General features: G+C 36.0%; 1 protein-coding gene across 2 annotated transcripts; it reads left to right on the forward strand.

Moving 5' to 3' along the window:
* Nucleotides 1-2,538: 2,538 nt before the first annotated feature.
* LOC122589412 (TMV resistance protein N-like) lies at nucleotides 2,539-21,352 on the forward strand. 2 transcript variants are annotated; one of them, XM_043761705.1, is made up of 5 exons: nucleotides 2,539-2,632; nucleotides 2,712-3,530; nucleotides 13,017-14,100; nucleotides 14,480-14,770; nucleotides 20,573-21,352. In XM_043761705.1, the coding sequence occupies exons 2-5, from the start codon at nucleotides 3,052-3,054 to the stop codon at nucleotides 21,062-21,064; spliced, it is 2,346 nt and encodes a 781-aa protein (XP_043617640.1). In that variant the 5' UTR covers nucleotides 2,539-2,632; nucleotides 2,712-3,051; the 3' UTR covers nucleotides 21,065-21,352. The 2 variants fall into 2 exon arrangements, with proteins under 2 accessions (XP_043617640.1, XP_043617641.1); XM_043761706.1 differs by lacking the exon at nucleotides 2,539-2,632 and having other exon boundaries at nucleotides 3,443-3,530; nucleotides 13,055-14,100.
* The last annotated feature ends 671 nt before the right edge of the window (nucleotides 21,353-22,023 follow it).

Consider the following 22,023-nt stretch of genomic DNA (forward strand, 5'->3'; position numbering starts at 1 on the left):
CTATACATTAATTTAAACGGAAGATAACAATTTTTGTCTTTAAAGTTGGAAGATTTACACTTTTCATTTCTAAAGTGAAAAAATAGGAAAAAAAAAAACCCTAAACTTGGTAGTTTTTGCCACTTTTGTCCTAGTGACTAACGTTGTTAGATTTTCTCCATTAAAGTGAAGTATATTCGTGAATTCCTTATCTTATTTCTTTCTTTATCCTTTCTTTCTAAGTCTTTCTTTTAAGTCATTGAGCATTTTTATCAATCCATCTATATCATATCTATATATGTATCTACACCTATCACATACAAAACATCATCATATCTCAATAGAGAATGATATTGCTACAACAAGATTTAGCCATTTACAACAAATCATGCAATATAAAGTTGTACTCTACGTAATAAAATGTATACTTTTGTTGTAAATGATGAAATTCTGTTGTAGGAATATCATTACCCTATCTCAATAGATTGGAGACACCACCACCAATTCTCTTAATAATCGCAAGCACCACCCCACAGTCCCATCAATATCGACACCACTACTGCTAGATTCGGCCACCACCCTTCCCTGGCCATCAACAACTGTAGCCATCCCTTGATCTTTAGATCGATAACTGGATAACATTTGTATTTCTTTCTTTCTTTGAATCGATTGGTATGTAATTGTACCGACTGAAATAGTTTGGAAAAGGAAATAAAAAATATCTGTCAGAATTGACGGAAATACTGATGTTTTTGTTGGGAAGAAGATGGGAAAGAAAGAAAGAAGATGACAAAGAAGTGACGAAAATAACCTCACTTTGACGGAAAAAATCAAACGACATTAGTTGCCATGTTTAGGATAATTCTTGCTATTTTTTCACTTTAAGCATAGAAATTGCAATTTTGTCAATTTCAAAGACGAAAAGTGTAATCTATACTTTTATATCTATACTGTTATATTAAAATTATAGTTCCATGTTAAAGTTAAGAAAAATGAGACACGCGAATTAACCAAACTATCCTTATTGAATTAATCGTCAACTCTTAATATTGTATTACACCAAAGTCCCTAATTCTACTCCCTCCTTTAAATTAATTATTTTTACATCAATCGCCATCCGGCGCCGCCCCCTATTCTAGTGCTAATGAGCATCTATTTTGTGATTTTAACCCTTATCGAAAGGTTTCATTTCAATGTATAAATGAGTTAATATTCCGGACTATTGGTACTTAATGGAATCGTATGTTTATGTAGGTTCACGAAAGATGCGAGAGGGTGTAAATGGCATCAGGTAACTCAAGATGAAGTCCTATGAAGTTACAAGACACTAGGAGTCGATTTAAAAGCCGAACGAAGAAGAACGAACTGCAGCAGGACCAACCAGCGCCGCTTGCAACCAGACAGCGGCGCTGGGATCCAGCGCCGCTCCCTATGAATCTAACGAGAATTTGTTTATAGGCAAAGTGAATCTAACGAGAATCCGAGCCGTGATTAAGTTTCCAACAGTCTAGCAAACGGGTAAGATAGTATTTGGTCGTATCATGAGATCGGAGATGCCAAATAAGTATTTTAATTTTATTACTGTTATTTGCTTTTTCAAATTATTTTCGGACTGAGCCTCTCGCTGAATAAGCGGTTGCGGCTTTTATTTACTTTTTATTGCATTAGTATAATAGGAAATCTTGACAACCCCACAACCGTTAGAATTACACGTACTACTAGATTAGGTAAAGCAACTCGTCCATGCGAACGATCATGTTCTTATCACTAAACTATACTACATCTGATCGGGCCCCCTGTCTCTTAAGGTGTGTGTGTTTTTGGTATTAACTTGTACAACAATTTTATAAATTTAAACACTAAAACAAAAACGACCATCAAGTGCCATCATCGCTGCATTGTCCGAGTTGTTTCTTTTTTTTTTTTTCCTGAAAGATGTGAAATACTCGCAACGGAGAGTCTAACATACGTTGTCTTAACTGAGTTTACGCTAGAGAGTCCCCTTACCTCCAATACTTTGTAGAAGGAGAAATCTCAACTAAACCACCCGAAGACACGACATTTAATTGAGATAAAACATTGCCCTCTTTGCAAAACTCAAACATACTTTACTGAAAAACTTACTTCTTTTTTTTTTTTGTGAAAATCCTTAATTTTTTTTCTTCATATTTGCTAGTTCTCTTTAGTATAAACGAGCATGGTACCCGCGCAATGTGGTGGTGGTGGTGGGGAAGACAGTATACTAGTGTCGGTGATGGTACTATTGGTAGTGGTGTCAAGTGGTATAGGTTGATGTAACTGTGATAGTGAAAATTTTTTATAAGATAATGACTTAAAGTGTTAATTATTAAAATAAAGATTTATAGTGTAAATTAATTCATTAAAAACAAATTCGAAATTTTAAAAAAAATTCTTTTCATAAGATTGTTTATTAAGAATAATTTAGTAATTTCGTATATAACTATCTATCTAAAAAAAATGAAGTGTGTGACATAGAAGTATAGAAAAAGATATATTTCCTTGAAAGTGAAATCTAAATATTAACGATCCTCTGATCACAACACCTTGCTATCCACACTTCCCCCTTTCAATCCTTTGCAAAATGACTGTCTTTTTTCCTTCTTTCTTCCCGTGTTAGCTTATATCATCCAAGGTATTACTTAAAAAAGTTTTGATATATATATGGATTGTGTGGAGTCCTGGCCGTTGACAGTGTTGACTTATCATCGCAGCCTTCCTTTCCGCCTAGATTTCGTCGGAGACTCGCTGAAACTAAATAATCTCCTAGACGGTGTTGGTTATCGTTTTGCCGCCTATAGTTCACCGGAGACTCCTTCAAACGGTTCGATACAAAACCGGCCAGTTATTTTAGATCAGTTTAACCGGTCTATAATTGAACCGATTGTATGATCGGTTTTTGTTGCAACCGGTTGGACTGACCGGTTCGGTTTTCAAATCAGTTTTAGGGCAAATGGGCAGGTTGGTTGAAGAAGTCATAGCGTTTATCACAAACCACAACAGGTTTTTAATAACCTGGTTTTTGGTGGTTGTTTTTGTCTGTACAAAAAGTCAATGGCAACTTCTTACACATCTTCTCAATTACGGACTTACGATGTATTTCTTAATTTTAGAGGAGAAGATACCCGTTACAACTTTGTAGATGAGCTCTATAATGCTCTGGAAGAACGACTAATCCGTACATACAACGATAATATATCAGTTTACGGGGGAAGCCCCATTGGTCCACAACTCTTGAAGGCCATAGAACAATCACGTATAGCTGTGATCATATTCTCCAAAAACTATGCTGATTCAACCTATAGTTTGATTGAGCTTGAACATATTATGAAATGCAGGGAAGAAAGAGGGCAAGGTGTTATTCCCATATTTTATGATGTGAAACCCTTTCAAGTGAGAAATCAGAAAGGAAAATTTGGACAAGGATTTTCGAGGCATGAGTTAGGAAACAACAAGAATGTTAGGTCTTGGAGAAGAGCACTTGTGAATGCTGCTGACATTTCTGAATGGGAACCCAAGCTCATGTTCAATGGGTACATCTTCTTGCTCTTGTTTTTTTCTTTATTTTGGTTTTTGTTTTGTGTTTTTTGTTTATGTAATGTATATGTAAATGTTACACATCTATGATTATACACCATTATCAGCTACCTGAATGCATGAAATCCCAATGTAAATGAAAAAAAATAAGCTTTTATTTACATTATGCTACTTAAAAAATAACAATAAGGTCTTAACTATTCGGGCTTACTCGGAAGGGCGAGTATTTTTTTACTTTGATATACCCGCCTAAATGGGATGCCCGTGGCGGTTTCTGAACCCTTTCTCTGGCCACCCCAAGATGTTACCCCAACCGGGTTCGAACTTGAGACTTTTTGTGAGGAATCAAGACTTTTACCACTAGGCCAGACTATGTTGGTAATGGTTTTGTTGGAAAAGCTGAAGTCCATTAATGGTCGTGACAAGTATATTGTGAAATCGATTTTGATGTAGTGGTTCTGTGTCAAATGAAAATACAAGATTTTGCTATGAGTTGTTTTCCATATATTCTGGAATTTATATATATATAGAAAAGGTTTATTATGTATGTTTATTATGTATAAAAAATTAGCATGTGACGGGTTTTTCACCCAAGTTGGGTGTGTAATAGCCCTATACTTTATGGAAAAAGTGAGTATGAGGCTGTTACACACCCAACTTGGGTGAAAAACCCCTCAAATGTTAATTTTTTAACAGTTTGAATAAATGATTGGGCTCCCATGTTTTTACGTATTAAACATTAGGATGTGAGGGGTTTTTTCACCCCGGTTAGATGTGTAACAGCCCCATATTCACTTCCCTCGTATATGTATATATAATATTAATATAGTGAGCATAGGCTAATTATATAATATATATATATATATATATATATATAGGAGAGAGATCAAATAAGAAGGTGTCTTAAGGAGAGAAGGGAGAGAAGGTCTTATGAACCAATCAGAACGCGACATGTGGATTTTAAAAAAAAGAACGCGGTGGCATTTTTGTAAATAAATCAAACTTTTGTCGGCCTGGTTTTGGGTCAGCTTGGGTCTGGGTCAGCTTGAGTTATGATCAGCTTGGTTGGTCAGCTTGGTTGAGTCAGATTGGTCAGCCTAGGTTATGGGCCAGATTGGTCAGCCTGGGTTATGGGTCACCTTGGTCAGTCTGGAATCTGGGTCAGCTTGGGATCTACATTTGTGTAGATTATGTGTAGTTTTGTGTCAAGCTGACCCAACCCACGCTAACCAAGCTGACCCAGACCCCAAGCTAACCCAACCCAACCCCAAGCTGACCCAAGCTGACCCCAAGCTGACCCAAAACTTATAATCTACATTTGTGTAGATTAATCTACATTTGTGTAGATTGTGTCAAGCTGACCCAACCCAAGTTAACCAAGCTCACCCAAGCTGACCCAGACCCCAAGCTGACCCAACCCAACCCCAAGCTGACCCAATCTGACCCCAAGCTGACCCAAAACCCATAATCTACATCTGTGTAGATTGTGTCAAGCTGACCCAACCTGACCCAGACCCCAAGCTGACCCAACCCAACCCCAAGCTGACCTAACCCCAAGCTAACCCAACCTGACCCCAAGCTGACCCAATCAGACCGTGACCCAAATTTGACCAAACTGATCATGCTAACCAACCAAGCTGATCAGAACCCAAGCTGACCCAGACCAAGCTGACCACCCAACCTGACCCAGAACCCAAGCTGACCAAACCAAGCTGACCTACCAAGCTGATCATAACCCAAACTGACCCAAAACCAGGCTGACAAAAGTTTGATTTATTTACAAAAATGTCACCGCGCATTTTTTTTCATTTTGACATATGTCGCGTTCTAATTGGCCTATAGGACCTTCTCAGTATATACATTTGATCATCATCAATCTTATGAAAACATTAATTTACAAAATAAGTGCATACATATGATAGACCTACATACATGTCATCATAGCAAATCAAAAACCACTCACTGTTAGACAAGTTACAGAACTTGTCGAACAAATAGCACAACAACCCAAAATAGCTAAAGCTGAAGCCTTAAGGTTAACTGAAAACCTTGAAGTCCAAGTCAAAGAGATCAAAGAGCTAACTAACGAAATCAAGTACTTTCTCACCACATGAGTGGTTATAGATTCGCTGAAAAATCAGAAGTCTATAAAGAAGCACTTGAATCAGTAGAAAGCATTGAACCACTAGCAATTGGTTTTACTAAACCAGAGGCTACAACAGGGACTAATCTTAATAAGTTAGTCAAACAAAACAACACCATTATTCAGTTGCTAGTCAAGGTAGCTGAAGATACCCAAAGACCAAAAGAAGAACTTGGTGAAGTAAAAAGGGGACTAACAAAGCTCCTTGATCAAGGTAAAAGTACAGAAGTACTTGAAGATGTTGTAAAAAAGTTGGAGAATTGGAAGCCAGGAGAAACTAGTAAGCCACTAGTTGAAAAGAAGCAAAGCCCGTTCTACGTATTTGAAGACCCTTACAAGATACTAAAAAGGGAGAAAGAGAAATCTGTTAAGGCCTCAAAATGAATAGGTCAAAATCTTTAGCAGTAAGGGCTGCTAGTGGAAGAAATACAATAAACCCTATATCCAACCAAGAAGATCAAATTCGTGACTACCGGCAGTCAAGTCGCCTCAATCACCAACTCCAAATGAGGATCCCAAGATCCTTAAGAAGCAGAAGCTACAACAGGACCATAGAAAGTCAGCTAGATCCCAACCAAGAGTTGGAGCTATCAAACAGAAGAAAAGCAAGTTTGGTACCCGCAGAAGTCCTATATGAATCAAGAGGCTGGTCTGAATCTAGGCATAGAGTCTACCAACATTACAGCGAAGAAAGAGTTCTCATAATAGAAGAAGGTGATCAAAAGGACATTAGTCTCATTAATGATGAGTCATACAAAGCTTTCAAGCAATCAGGTATGCAACACATACACCTTGGACTTGTCATGGTTAGAGTCCAAGCAATGCATAGGCGAGAAGCAGGAACAATGGTCCTTGTTGCTTTAAGAGATACAAGATGGAACGATGACAGGTCAATTATTGGTACCATGGAAATAGATATGAGCAAAGGAACTCAGCTCGTATATATTGTCCCCGATATCATGACTAGTATTCAAGATTTTCGAAATCACTTTCAAATTTCAATCCAGACAAGAGGATATGAAGAATGGGTAGGTGGAGAGTCCAACTTGCTTATCACAAAAGTACTGATTGGGCGAATAACGAATACCAGTGTTACAGGATTCAGATACAATGTTCAAAACGTATCTGAATACCTTGTATCCAATGGAGTTTGTGCAATCACGGGTGATAGATGGACAACAACCCAGTTGGAAGGCCAGAGGTGGATCCTGAAGAAAAGCAAGATGGTGCAACCAAAAGTTCCGGGAAGAGTTAGTACTGGAACACGCACAGATGGAACAGTCTCTCTAAGGTTTACAAACCATAAAGTAGCACCAGCAGTTGGAGAACCTGCCTACAACAACAAAGGCATGGAGCGTGAGGAATTTGCTGCTGTTTTTGCAGATTCTGAAAGGGGACATTTCCTTAATAATGGAATGTCCCCTGAGATTATCCTAAGGTATGAAGCTGAAAGTAAACAAAGATCGATCCAGCAACAAAAGAAGAAGAAGGAAGTTTGGGATACCCTCGGAGAACCATCTGGAAAATATGATTACATGGTGAAATACTCATCACCACCAAGTTCAGAAATATCCATCAAAAATATAATCCTAACAGGTTGGGGAGAAGATGATACTGATGAAACAAAAGTAGTATATGTCGGATATTCAGAAGATGAAGATAAAAGTATTTCAGAATATGGAAGAAAAATGGCTAGTTATGATAGTTCAAGCAACACCCAAAGTGAAGATGAAGGTGCTGGGCGCATACGCACAAAAGAAGTTTCCAAAAGCCTATGGCAGGACTATGATTGGGAAGATGAGATGATAACTTTGCATCATCATCTCAATGCAGAAGGTGGTGGGATTTATGGTAAATCTTCCGTAGCGTCCTATCAAAACCAAAATATGGTGCAAGGTGAGGGTAATTCTGTTGCGTCCTATCAGTCCCAACTGATGCAAGGAACAGAACCCTCAGTATCCTACCAGAATGAGGAATTGATGCAAGGTATGGAATCTGAAGATGAAGATTATTTAGCAGGATATTCTCAGGATCAATTGGAACCTGGTAATACTCCTGTTAACTGGAATCCCACACCTGTACAAACTTACAACAGTGGTGAATGCTCGTTACCATATGTTTTAAAAGAGAATTATGAGGAAAAGTATGAAAACAATGAAACCTTTGATACCCCTTGTTTCGATGCAAATCGTGACCTGGTGACAAAAATCAGGAAGCAAAAATACGGGGGATCAAAAGGAAACAGAAGGTGTAGTAACTGCTCAGGAAAGCATGGCTCTCATAGTATATTCTATAACCAGTATGAAGAAAGTGAGCCAGAATGCACTCAAGCCGGTTACGTTCTTGGTGAAGAACCCAACTGGGATTACCCCTCATTGCAGAAATTTGTACAAGCAGCAGAAAAGCTTGGAGCAAAACAAGAACGAGGTTATAGTAGCGTAACCTCTGGCTATAAACCACCTACTGAGCCATTAATGGGCCAGGATGGTTATCCACCAGCCACTGGAACAGGTCAGATTCCAAGTTTTGATCTTAATGGGGTAAAAACTAAGTTATCTAAGGTTAAGGCCGAAGATACTCTTGGCTATGGTATGTGGAATCTCCCCACAGCAGGAGTAAACCAAGGAGTGATGCTGGTCCTACCAATAGATGTAGGGCTATATGAAGAAGTGATTGCAAGATGGGAATCTGTTACTCTTAATGTAATAGATAACCCACACATGGCATGGACATCAAAGCAACAAAAGGTAACTTATATTGAAAATCTCCTCGGAGATACTGAAAAGAAGACTTTCATTCAATGGCGAATGACGTTCCCTGAAGATTATCAAGCTCTGGTAGAAATTGCTGACGATACTCAAAATATCCTTTCTCAAATAAAAAGGATATTCTTGCTTGAAGATCCCTATCAAGGGAGCACAGAGGAACAAAATAGGGCCTATAATGATCTTGAAAGGTTAACATGTGATAACCCTAAAGACATTTTTAGGTACCTAGACCAGTTTAAGGCATTAGCTGCAAAGTCCGGAAGAATGTATTTTGAAGAAACAACTGAGAAGCTTTTTCGGAAAATGCCTCCACTACTGGGGAATGATATAAGAAAGAAGTGGTATGAAAAGCATCCATCAACAACAGCGGCAGTAGTACCTGTAATATGGTTTACTTATAATTACCTAAAGGAGATGTGCTGTCAAGCTGCCCTTCAAAGAAGCTTAAAAGATCTCTCCTTTTGTGGCCAAATAAAAATTTCTGGCCAATACTCAAAAGACAAGAAGTATGGCCTAAGAAAGGCAACAAAGTACAAAGGCAAACCTCATGACTCTCATCTTAGAGTCTTCAAAACAAAGCATGCTGACCGAATGAGAACCCGCAAATGCAAATGTTTCATTTGTGGAGAAGAAGGCCATTTTGCAAGGGAGTGCAAAAGCTCGAGAGGATATATGACAAGAGCTGCCATGCTAAAAGAAAAAGAGCTACCTGATGACTGTGATGTTGTTTCTGTAGATATGGGCGATGAAGATTCTGATGGAATTTGTAGTCTCTCTGAAGGGGAATCGGCTGGAAAGACTAAAGAATATATAGCTAATGCTCTCGCAACAGGGCTTCCCGAAGAATGGGGATATGCATTCGTAGAAGGAAATCAAATTCCTACGAGATCACCAAATGCAAATTGGAGGTCATCATTGCCATTAAATGATGAGCAGAAGAAGTGTATCAAACATGAGTTGGCAATAAACTCTGAAGTAGCCATAAAAAATGAAGGATGCTCTTTCTGTGGATTAAAAACTACAAAAAGGGTCAGAAGTCACTGTACAAAATGCTTACTAACAACATGTAAGTTATGCTCAAAGTATTACTTACAACTAGAAGTAACCCCAGACCCACTAGAAGAAAAAGTTTATCACAATAAAGATGAGCTCCTTAATGAATTGCTCAGATACTGCATACATCTTTCAAACGAAAATGAAAGGCTTAAGAAGCAGATGGAAAAGAGCCTTGAGCAAGATGTAGAAGACCTTAAAGGAAAAGGCGCCTTTAAAGAAAGTGAGAAAGAAGAGCTGGTAAAAAAATGGGAGGAATTGGTTAATAGACAAAATCAACCACTTAAAATTAAAGATGAAAAGGAAGGTATCAGCGGATTAAAGAAGAACACAGGATTACTTGATCCTAATAATGAAAAGGATAAGGAAGTCCCGAAAAGAAGAGGGCTGAACCCAGCTAACCTGAAGAATTACGCTGATAGCGACCCAGAAGTAGATGAGGTTAGAGAAATGGAGCATGCACTGGTTATTATTGAGCAAGCTAACCTTGTGCAAGAATTAGAGACCGTTAAAATGGGTCTTAAAAAGAAGAAAGTCATAAACAGGTTGTATAATCTGCCTGTCACATTTGACATCCCAGGTGTCGAAAGGTTCACTGTCAAAGCAATTTTTGACACAGGATGTACTACGTGTTGTGTCGACAGAAATGCTGTTCCGGTAAAGGCCATTGAAAAATGCCTTTACTCCGTTAAGTTCTCAGGAATTAACTCTGTTCAAGAAGTTGATGAAAAGCTGAAAGGTGGACAAATGGAGATAGGAGAATACAAATTTAGAATTCCGTTTACATATTGTTTCCCTATGGGAATGAGAGATCGTGATGGCATAGAAATGCTCATTGGCTGTAATTTTCTCAAAAGCCAACAAGGAGGGGTTCGTTTAGAAGGTAATACAGTCACTTTCTACAAGGGAATAACAACAATCCAGACAAAGCCAGAAGCCGAGATACAAGGATGTGCTATACAAGAAATGTAGCTAGAAGAAGATGAGTTTTTGGCCATTAGTGAAGCTGTGTTCTTCAATATTGGTCACACAAGTATAACATTCCAACAGAAGTTTAAACCTTTATTAGAAAGGTTAAAGCAACAAGGTTATATTGGGGAGGAACCATTGAAGCATTGGCGAAAGAACCAGATTAAGTGCAAATTGGATATCATTAATCCTGATATCACAGTTCAAGATAAACCCCTAAGCCATGTCACGCCGGCCATCAAGGAGCAATTTCAGAAGCATATCAAAGCCTTGCTAATACTGGGAGTTATCAGACCAAGCAAAAGCCGTCATAGGACCATGGCAATGATGGTCAATTCTGGAACATCGGTTGACCCTAAGACCGGGAAGGAGATAAAGGGAAAAGAGAGGATGGTGTTCAATTACAGAACGCTCAATGATAATACTTACAAAGATCAGTACTCCCTGCCTAGTATTAACACCATCATACAAAAGATTGGCAATTCAAAAATCTATTCTAAATTTGATTTGAAGAGTGGGTTCCACCAGGTGGCAATGGAAGAAAGTTCAATTCCATGGACCGCTTTCATTACACCAGATGGGTTATATGAATGGCTTGTTATGCCATTCGGCCTCAAGAATGCTCCAGCAATTTTTCAACGAAAAATGGATCATTGCTTCAAAGGATATGAAAACTGTATGGCTGTATATATTGATGATATACTCGTATTTTCAGATGATGAGAGAAGTCATGCAAAGCACCTGGAGCAAATGTTAAATATATGCAAGGAAAACGGGTTAATCTTATCAGAGAATAAGATAAAAATCGTTGTCTGTGAAGTAGAGTTCCTTGGGGCAATAATTGGTAACCGAAGAATTAAACTTCAACCTCACATCATCAAGAAAATTGCTGGATTTGATGAAGAAAACCTGAAAAATAAGAAGGGATTGCGTTCTTGGCTTGGAATTCTTAATTATGCCCGGGCATATATTCCAAAGCTGGGAACATTATTGGGGCCTTTGTATGAAAAGACCAGTCCACATGGTGATAAAAGGATGAAGCAATCCGACTGGGAAATCATCCGCAAAATCAAAAGGCAAGTACAGAACTTGCCAGATATGGAAATCCCTCCAGAGAATGCGTATATGATCATCGAAACAGACGGATGCATGGAAGGATGGGGAGCAGTCTGCAAATGAAAACGTAAGAAGAATGACCCAAAAAGAGATGAGAAAGTGTGTGCTTACGCTAGTGGGAAGTTTAATCCAATAAAATCCACAATAGATGCTGAAATTCATGCTGCCATGGAAGGATTAAAATCCTTCAAAATTTATTACATTGGAAAAGGCGAAGCAACACTCCGAACAGACTGCCAAGCAATTATTAGTTTCTACAACAAAACTGTCCAAAATAAGCCATCAAGAGTTAGGTGGATGAATTTTGTTGATTATTTCACCGGAACAGGGGTACATATCCACTTAGAACACATTGATGGCAAGCTGAATGTATTAGCAGATAATTTGTCAAGGTTGGTTAATGTTCTTATTGTAGGAAACGAAGAATGCCTTAACCAGGAAGATCAAGGGTTAACAACTCAAGGCCTAGAACTTTTAGATACAACGCTCAAAGAATTATGGGATGGAAGTCAGCTGGGCTATGACACAGCCCAACAAGAATCTCAAGTCAATCAAGGCCTCATTTCTTTAACACAAATCATAAGAGGTGTAGAACTTGGAACAGAAAAGGCATACTATCTCTTGGACTCAAAATTCAAGAAGTACTAGGGAACCAAAGCCCAAGAAGTCAAGAAAGGGCTAGTAGACCAAGTAAGTGAATCACAATTCGTCTATGAAGAAAATGGTGCAAACGGTCCAACAAATGAAGTCCAGCCCAAAAATCCTTAATAAATCCAAAATATGAAGCAGTGGAAATAATGGACCTAACCACATCATCAATCATCAAGATTTTCACGTATCTTCAAGTTACTATGCTCTTTGTTTGATTCCCTTAAAAGGAATGGAGTGTGTCAAAAGCAAGAATAGTAATATGTCCTTTGCTTGTCATTTGTAATAATTCCTCCTAAAGGAATGGTGTCTATCCAAAGCAAAGATAGCAATATGTCCTTTGCTAGTTGTCAGTAATAATTCCTCTTAAAGGAATGGTGTGTATCCAAAGCAAAGATAAGTAATAAGTCCTTGCTTGTCGTTTGTAATAATTCCTTTAAAGGAATGGTGTGTAAGTAAAGAGAAGAATAGGTTGAAATTAGTGACTATGGGGCCCATAAGTGCACCCGGCTAATACCTAATCATATCTCTTGAAATTGTATAAATAGATGTCATTGTATAATGAGAAGAATCACGATAGGAATTACCTAATCTGATAATTCTCTAAATATTTTCAATATAAGTTTGAGTTTGAGTTCTATAATCTTGGTTTTATCGTCATATGAACATGTGTAAGCAATCAAAGAGTATATAATTTTAATTTAAAGAAGGTTCCTAAAGGTTCCTACAATTTTTGGGGTTCCTAATATAACCTTTCCATATATATATATATATATATTGTGTAGGTATGATGCCTCTGACATCAAACTGATTGTCGATATAGTTTCAGAGAAGCTTTTATCATTGATTTCGTATGTTGGAATGGAAACTCGCTTACAAGATTTGAAATCGCGTATAGAGATTGGATCAGGTGGTGTGCGTATGGTTGGGATATACGGGGCTGGGGGTAGTGGTAAGACTGCTCTTGTGACTTCTCTTTATAAGGAACTTGCTCCTCGTTTTGCCAATCACTGTTTTATTGACAATATTTCGGAGGAATCAAACAAAATTAATGGTTTACAAAATCTGCAGCAACGAGTTCTAACAACGGTTATGAAAAAAAGTGAGGAATTTAAGAGTGTTGAAGAAGGAAAAATTGCTATTGAAAGTACTTTATGTCATAAATCTGTGTTAATTATTCTAGATGATGTTGATGATCGTGAACAGCTAGATGCATTAGCAGGATCCCATAAATGGTTTGGTGGTGATAGCCGAATAATAATCACAACTAGAAAAGAAGATTTGATAGGAAACGATAAGGTAGATGAGGCCTATTCTGTCAGTCTATTATCATTTGATGAGGCTACTCTCCTCTTTAATAGACATGCAAAGCAGGAAGACCGTAAACTTGAAAATTATGAGGTGCTTTCACCAAGTGTGGTACCTTTTGCAGCAGGGCTTCCATTAGCAATTATAGTTTTAGGGTCTTTTCTATATGACAAAGACAAGAAGGGGTGGATGAGCACATTGGCTAGACTAGGGGATATTCCAGAAAATGAAATTTTGGAGATGCTAAAAATTAGCTATGATGGACTTGAACCATTGGAGAAAGAGTTATTCTTGGATATGGCATGTTTCTTCAGGGGTAAGAGCAAAGATAGTGCAATGCAGATGCTTGATGCTTGCGGTTTTCAGCCTGAAGATGGGCTAAAGGTGTTGATAAATAGGGCTCTCATAACTATTAAGGGAGATAAGCTTGATATGCATGATTTGGTTCAAGAAATGGGACAATCCATCGTTCAAGGTGAAGATCCTACACATCCTAATAAACGTAGCAGGGCTTGGCTCACTAAAGAAATTGAAGACATCTATCACGCGGATGCAACAACGGTAAAGATTAAGCTACTTTTCACTATGGATATACACTTAGTGATACACTCCTACTCATCAATACAAACTTTTTAACCATCAAACAAAATGTACTAAAGTAAAAAGTTTACATCTACAAGAAGTAGATAAATGGCCCAAAACTAAAACAAACACCAAACCTACCCATATCCAAAGCTAACACCAATCAATCCATACCCAACAGGCTAACAGCAACAATAGAAAAACACCCTCAAACAAATATGCTCATGCATATATTCATCTTGTCAACTCGTAAATTTGACGAAATAACAGAATCCTCATATATAAAGTATACTCATACGTATCAACAAAACATGTACATTGACTTATTCCTTAATTAATATTTCTTTTTTAATTGCAGAATTATGACAATATTGAGGCAATACAACTTTCTAGCAGCTCATCACATGTTTCTAAGCTTGTTTCAAACATGAAGAGACTAAGGTTTCTTCATGTCCTTGAGGATCAACCTTATGTGTATAACATGTCACACAAAGATGCTGAAGGGCCCAACTTTCTTTCAAATGAGTTGCGTTGTATTAATTGGTTTAAGTATCCAACAAGTCCGTTGCCGGATAATTTCCAACCAAGGATGCTTGTTGTTCTCAAATTACATCAGAGTTTGCAAGAAGAGCTATGGAAGAATATCAAGGTAAAATTGATTTTCTCATTTATTCAATAGAGGTGTTTTAAGGTATAATTTAATTAACTTTTAGAATAATGTGTGTGTATATATACCAATTGACCATATATCAACTGGTACCGCCACCATGTGATCACATGGGCCTATAGATCAAATATTGCCAAAGGCAAGTAGAGAAACTATGTTTTGTGATCCATGTGTGAGAATGGTGAGTCATCGGGTATGAGTTCTACGCGGTGTACGCTCTGGGTACCAACACCGTGCATGGGAGTAGAGGGTTTCCACCCATTTACATTTTTTATTGTAATGGGATAAGATAAGAATGACAAATTCCGTGAGAACCTGAGAATGAATTTATTTATTTTTTGAAAAAATATTCTAGGTTAATAAACTAGACAAGTTTTTAAGAGTTTGTGTAAAGAAAAAGATTATGGAACAAATAAGTTTCTCGATGTTATATTAAGAAATGAAACTAATAATCATAAAACTAATTAAAAGATAATAAGATAGATAATCGATACTGGAGTACGGTGTCTCCCACAGTCTACTTTTATGAGCTAAATTAACTTTATTTATTGGTAAATGATAACCGAATCACCAATAATATTCAACATATTCATGATACAATTATAAAGCCCTATATATAATTAACTAAAGTCCTAACTTGTTTCCTAAGATTTATCTAATTAAATAAGAATCTATTAATACTTTCCTAATTATAAATTAAATAATAATAATAATATGGAGCCGTATCTTTACTCCTGCCCCCCAAAACACCTTGTCCTTAAGGTGTTGTTTCAATCCCATGTTTCCCGAGATCCCACGGGTAGTCATCCTCATAAAGAACTTTTCTTAAACCGAATTCTATGATCACATGATCACTTCTTTTTATATATTAGATGTCCTTATTTCCCATTCATGTTTCTGTTTTCGTTTAGACTATGGCAGCTCTTATAGACTATGACAGCCATGGACTACTCTTATTTTGTCGTTGCTAGCCAACCACCAGACATCCAATGGATTATATGACTCATAAATTGCCACCACCACTCTCGTCTTCAAGATTGTTATCCTCCATATTTTCTTCCTTCCGATACTTTACAGCCAAGTTTCCTATATAACAACTTTCATTCTGATGTAGATACATGACAATTAATATGCTGATCCAAGTCCTTGGTTTTTGTTTTTGTCTCATGCAACCACCTGCTAGGCATTCTACTAGCAGATTGTACCACATACTTATCTTTGTTTTGGTCTATCAAATGGAAACCACAAACTTCTCCCTGATAACTTGGAATCTTCACAACAATCTTCTGCCTCTATTGGCCCAACAATCACATTGGTTTCATCAAGAGTAATTTTAATATTAAAACTCTAAATCTTTTTTTATATTAAAAGTAGAATCAAATGGAGAGAAAGAATCTTGCAAACCATTAGAATCACTTTTTATAGCCAACGGAATCACATCTTTCGCCTTAGAGTAGCTATATCGGTGCCGTTTAACAAAGCTATTTATGGTTGTAAACCACAAACTAATAGGTATATAGCGTAGAATTCAGAAAATTCGTGGAAATTTTAGCCTCATCGAATAAGATTTGAAACGAATCACAATATTCTTTAACCGTACCTTCTTGGCTAATTGCCTATCCTTTCTTTCCCTATCTCATCTAAAAGAAACTCAAGAATGTAGTGTAAGATTTACCTAATTAATTAAGATCCTAATAATACTATCCTGGTTATAAATTACGAGTAATAACTTTCCTAATTTTAATTATATAATAATAAAAGGCAGATGATTTTTACACTGAATCTTTGATTGGGCCACGGATCTATCATATGTAAAGACAATTATACCCTTATAAAGTTTGACCAAAGATTTACGGAGTATTTAAATTTGGCCCTACAAAAACCTAATTTAGCCTGAACTAAGAAAGATCTGAAACAGTTGTCGCCTCTATCCATTAAAACCAACGCCCGCAAATACATCACGAAGTTCTGCACTTTAGATTATCATTTAATAATTCTACTAACATTCTTGCACCATTTATCAATTAGCTTTCCGTTGCCTAATACTCACAATTTGCATTACTGCAGCAACGATTCAATATAAATAAGATATTCAATAATAACTTTCATACACACCCAATTATGTTTCTCCGTATCGCCGTATTCAAGCTTTGCTAGTTGAAGATGACAATTTATGTTTTACAACGACTACACGACTCCAACTGCACTACTTGTCTATAGAAGTCGGTGGAAGCAAAGGCGAAAAATGACAGAAGGGAGATATAACTTAGACTAAGTTATATTGTCAAGATGGATTAATATCGTCAAGCACTGGTGTATCCACTATGTATCAATAGTGGTCATTTGAACCTCCTTAGAAATTAAAAGTATTAATAATGTCTATATAAAAACTTATAAAACTTAGTTAAATAAGGTAGAAGAACCCCCTTGGACATGTAGCTTTTGGAGCATAAAGTCTGAAGGACCCCTATTAACTAAAATTCTGGATCAGCCACTGTCATCAAGACGGAAGAGAATGATTTAGTGGTGCTTTTACTTGGTTTTAAACTTTCAATGAAGAGTATAACAAATGTTGACTAAAATAACAAGGTCATAATTGTCTTTATATATAGCATTTCCTTGTATGAATAAAATACTTTCGTAAAAATATCAGCTCCCATAATAAAAGTATGGAGTTGTATACGAACTCATCCCATAATAGGCTCACATCAAGCAATAAGCTAAGTGTAGCACTCACTCCCAAAAGCTAGCTCAAAGGAGGAGGGACACCTAGGCTTATAAACCACCAACTAATCTCTTACTTGGTCGATGTGGGATCGTAACAGGTAATAACATATGGTTTAAATTTACATATTTTTTACAAGATTAACTTTTGGAGTATCAATAAACATTTTGGTATCATAATCCCATTCAGCTATCACTTGAGTACCTGTAAATAATAAGAATATATTGTTAATAAGGTGAAGACTTGTAGGTATAAAGTAGATGAGTATTAATAAAATGTCTATGAGTTTAAATAGGAGATGCACTTGTTGTAATGCCATCGACATGAGATATAGGTTCCATCGTAGATTCTCATCCACTAATTGTGAACTAAATCTGAAATAAGAGTTGAACATGAAAATTTGATAAACCATGATATTTAGGACATATTGCGATGGCAAGGTAAATTGTAAAAATTTTTGGAAAGTGCCATTGAAGTACTCTTGGGGAGCCAAAGACTATTCTCGCCATTTGACAAATCGGACCCATTTGACATGCTTTCATTTAGATGCATGTTTATTGTCCCATTTGACTCGAGTGAAATGTAAGACATAAAATCAACAAACTCATGAGTAAATGCTTTAAAACTACTATCTCTAATGCTTGAATACGACTTTGCATGTTCATGTTAAAGATCATCTAACAAAAGCTATCACTATTGATAATAAAGTGCTGTATAAGATAGGAAAGGTAAAGAAATTACAAAATTGACTTACTAAACAAAATGACATAAGTATCTTGCACAAATACAACTGCTTGCGTAAACGTCCAAAAAAGGGGTATGTTTGGAACATAGATTTACTAATTCAAATATCACAAAATACCATCAGTTTGTACTAATATTTGGTGACAATACCCCCCCCCCCCTTTCCCCTTTTTCCCCCCTCGGTTCCAACGTCGGGTCATATACTTCTAGTCTTTCACGAAGGCTATCCTCTCCTTGAAACGAAGCGTAGCCTTTGTTTCTCATGAACACAGACTTTTTTTAAATCGGAATGGATCTCTTTAAATCCTTTCCTAGATTAAAAAGGATTTATGGGGAAATGAAGGTGGTGCTGGTATGCACCCAAGTTGGGTGAAACCCCTCTCGCATGCTAAATTTTTAATCCATAAAAAACATGAGGGCCAATTATTTATTCATTATACATTAAATATAAAAAAAATTAGCATGTGAGAGGTATTTCACCCAACTTGGGTGCATAACAGCACCACATTCACTTTTCCCTTTTCCCTTTATATAATTCATAACTGTGATTACATAATACAAGATACACATTACCATCTTCTTTTCCTTTAGCAACCCCTGTTTACTCTTTTCCTTTTACCATTCATACCACATTCATATTAGTTGCATTGTTCCTTGATCTAATCTTCTTTAATTCATTAGTATCTCTAAATATATATATAAAAGAGAAACCTTAATTCATAATTTGAGAAGCATGAACCTTTAGATGAAGTTCAACTTTTAATTAGAGTCATTAGATCAAATGATGATGTCATATACTTTATTTAACTTTTTTAGATTTAATTTTATTTTAATAAATTAAAATTATTATTAATTCCTTATTTAAGTTTGTAGACATTAATAATTAATGTTTTTAATAAAATAATTATGGAAACTAATATTTTTATATTTTATATCATATTTTATCTTTAAAATTAATTTTTAATGTTTTTACAATAAAATTTTCCTTTTTAACGTAATACATTTTTTTAAATCATATTTTTGTATATGATTTTTATCATATAACGAATAAAATTTGGTTTCAAGGATTTTTGTATAGGATTATAATCATAGAATGTTTTTATTAAATCAATGTTTTGAAAATTGGACAGGATGTCACACCGGCCTTCTCAATAAATAACTAAAAAACAAATATGGAGTCTATAGTAAACTATCACAATTATATATCAGAAAATAATTGTATGAAAATTCAATGATATTATGCATAATTTTAAGTTAGATTAACACAACATACTATAGATTGATAATTAAATTGCTTAGTAATTTTAGTGTATAACAAATTTAATTCGAGCAAAACGTTAAAGCACAAGTTTAATTGTAGCGTATAACTAAATTATTCGAGCAAAACGTTAAAGCACAAGTACAATGACATTGCAGACATATCCGGATGATTGAAAGACATCCAAAGAAACGAAAATCTTACTTAGCGAGACTTCTAGTAGATAATGTATCCATTTTATTAATGTAACTTCATGTTTTTTAGTGGTTTCATTCTTACTTGGTTAAATATTTGTCAACTTATGATATTATAAAAATTTAACATGTCATTAATTATATATGTTTTCCACGTATTACGCGGGTAATAGTCTAGTTCTTTAGCAAAACAAAAAGAACAATAAATGAAAATGAAAAATAAAAATCTGAGATACAAATAAAGAAACTAGAAGAGCATTACATAGACACATATATTAGCAAGATGAAATGATTCTGTAGATTATCCGTTTAGATGATCGCAATTCGAAGGGAGTTTGATGTGAAATTCGAAATGGTGGGGTGGGATCGTAAGGAACTGTAACATATTATGTCTTTTTGAAACCTTCAACCTTTCTGACCTATTAATGCTCGAGATATTGGATATCCTTGTTAGTTGATTTTTTTTAATGATTGAATCATGATAGGACTAGATCGTGTGATGTAGCAATAGTCATTGTAGTTCCCAATTTGAGGATATATAAATCCACCCCCCCTCGTAATTTTCCTAACCTTTTGCGCCTTAAACCTTGATCGTTTACCCTAATACTCTTTTCGTTTGGCAACCACTGCCACTCTTTTCCTTTTACCATTCGTATTAGTTGCATTGCTCCTTGATCAACTCTTGGTTAATCCATTAGTATTCTTTAGCAAAACAAAGCCCTATGAGATTTGCATACTCAATTACTTTGTATTTATTAAAATTTTTGCTTTTATACAAACTGTGTTGAGTTTCATATATCTATGTTGCTAAAAGTTTCCACATATATTTGTGAAAATATTTGATTCATTTTACTTATTCGCAGGAGATGCCAATGTTGAAAGTGCTCGACCTCAATGGTTCAACTAACCTAGTTAGGACACCGGATTTCAACGGGCTCCCGAATCTTGAAACGTTAGTACTATCTGGTTGTATCAGTTTAATAGAGATTCATCCATCAATCGAATGTCATGAAAGGCTTGTTTTCTTAAATTTAGATGGTTGTTGCAAGCTTCAAAAGTTTCCAATCTTTGACAAGATGAAAAGATTAGAGACCCTTTTACTATCTCACTGCCCTCAACTTGTAAACCTTCCAGAGATCCAACAGCCCATGAAAAGCTTGAAATATCTTTATTTGGATGAGAGTGGGATAGAAGTTTTACCCTCATCCATTGGAAAGTTTTGTACCAATCTTACCTACATAAATCTGATTGGTTGTAAAAATCTAAAGACAATTGAGTGCAATTTCACCCTCTTTAAACAAAAATGTGGGATATCAGGTGGTCCTCGAGATGTAGAAGGCTGTTCATCAGAATAGTGTTTCCCTCCCAGGAGGCAGTAACAAGTTTAATGCAGATGGATGGCGGAAATGAAGTATCCTCCACGCCACGTTGTCTATTCAGAGAGTTGGATCTCAATTTTGATTAGTGAGATAATATTATCGTTGTATCGACTTTTTAGCAAGCAAATGGTTGTGAAACTTACTGTGACATGATTATTAGATTGTATTTATGTTTTGCGACTGGATGCCTACTCTTTTGATGATATTCGTGTATATTTGTATGCTTTATATGTATCCTTTGTTCAGTTGATGACATTTTGGATATCCCCAGTGTGTATGTTTGAGGGCTTCACTTTTATAATGCAGAATGGAAATAGTTGAGCATATATGTCAACTTAGGAGTTTCATGTTGCAAATATTGAATATTAGCATAAGCATTTTGCTACTACTGGCATTATCGAGTTCTATCGTTAAGCTTGCTATTTGCTAATGTAAACCCAATCAAAATTTTAAGTTCTATCGTTAAGCTTGCTAATGTAAACCCCCAAAAAAAAAAATTGCGTGTACTTTAGGAGTACGATTGAAATTTGAAAAAAAGGTAAGCCAAAAAAATGCTTTTAACAAAATCTTCTAAAGATAATTCGACTGCATTGGCTTATATGATAAAACTAATAGGTGCACTAAGGTTGTTTTTGACTTTTCGCACACATAAATTAAAGAGTTAATTTCATTTCATGTCTCTGAAGTATACCATATTATCAAGTTTCACCCTTACATATTTTTTTTGTCGTTACTCTTTAAGGTGACTTTTTACTTCATTACATACCCTTCGTCTTAATGACCATTTATGAATCTGCGTTAACCCTCTCACGAGCATGCCCCGTAAAGATATTTTAGTCTTTTACTATGAAAGTCTTCTTCTTCTATGACAAACCCCAAATAATCTGTATTTTTCTTCTTCTATATATCTTATCGATTCAATCTATATTTTTCTC

The sequence above is a fragment of the Erigeron canadensis genome, chromosome 2 (genome assembly GCF_010389155.1).
Source record: "Erigeron canadensis isolate Cc75 chromosome 2, C_canadensis_v1, whole genome shotgun sequence".
NCBI classification, from domain to species: domain Eukaryota; kingdom Viridiplantae; phylum Streptophyta; class Magnoliopsida; order Asterales; family Asteraceae; genus Erigeron; species Erigeron canadensis.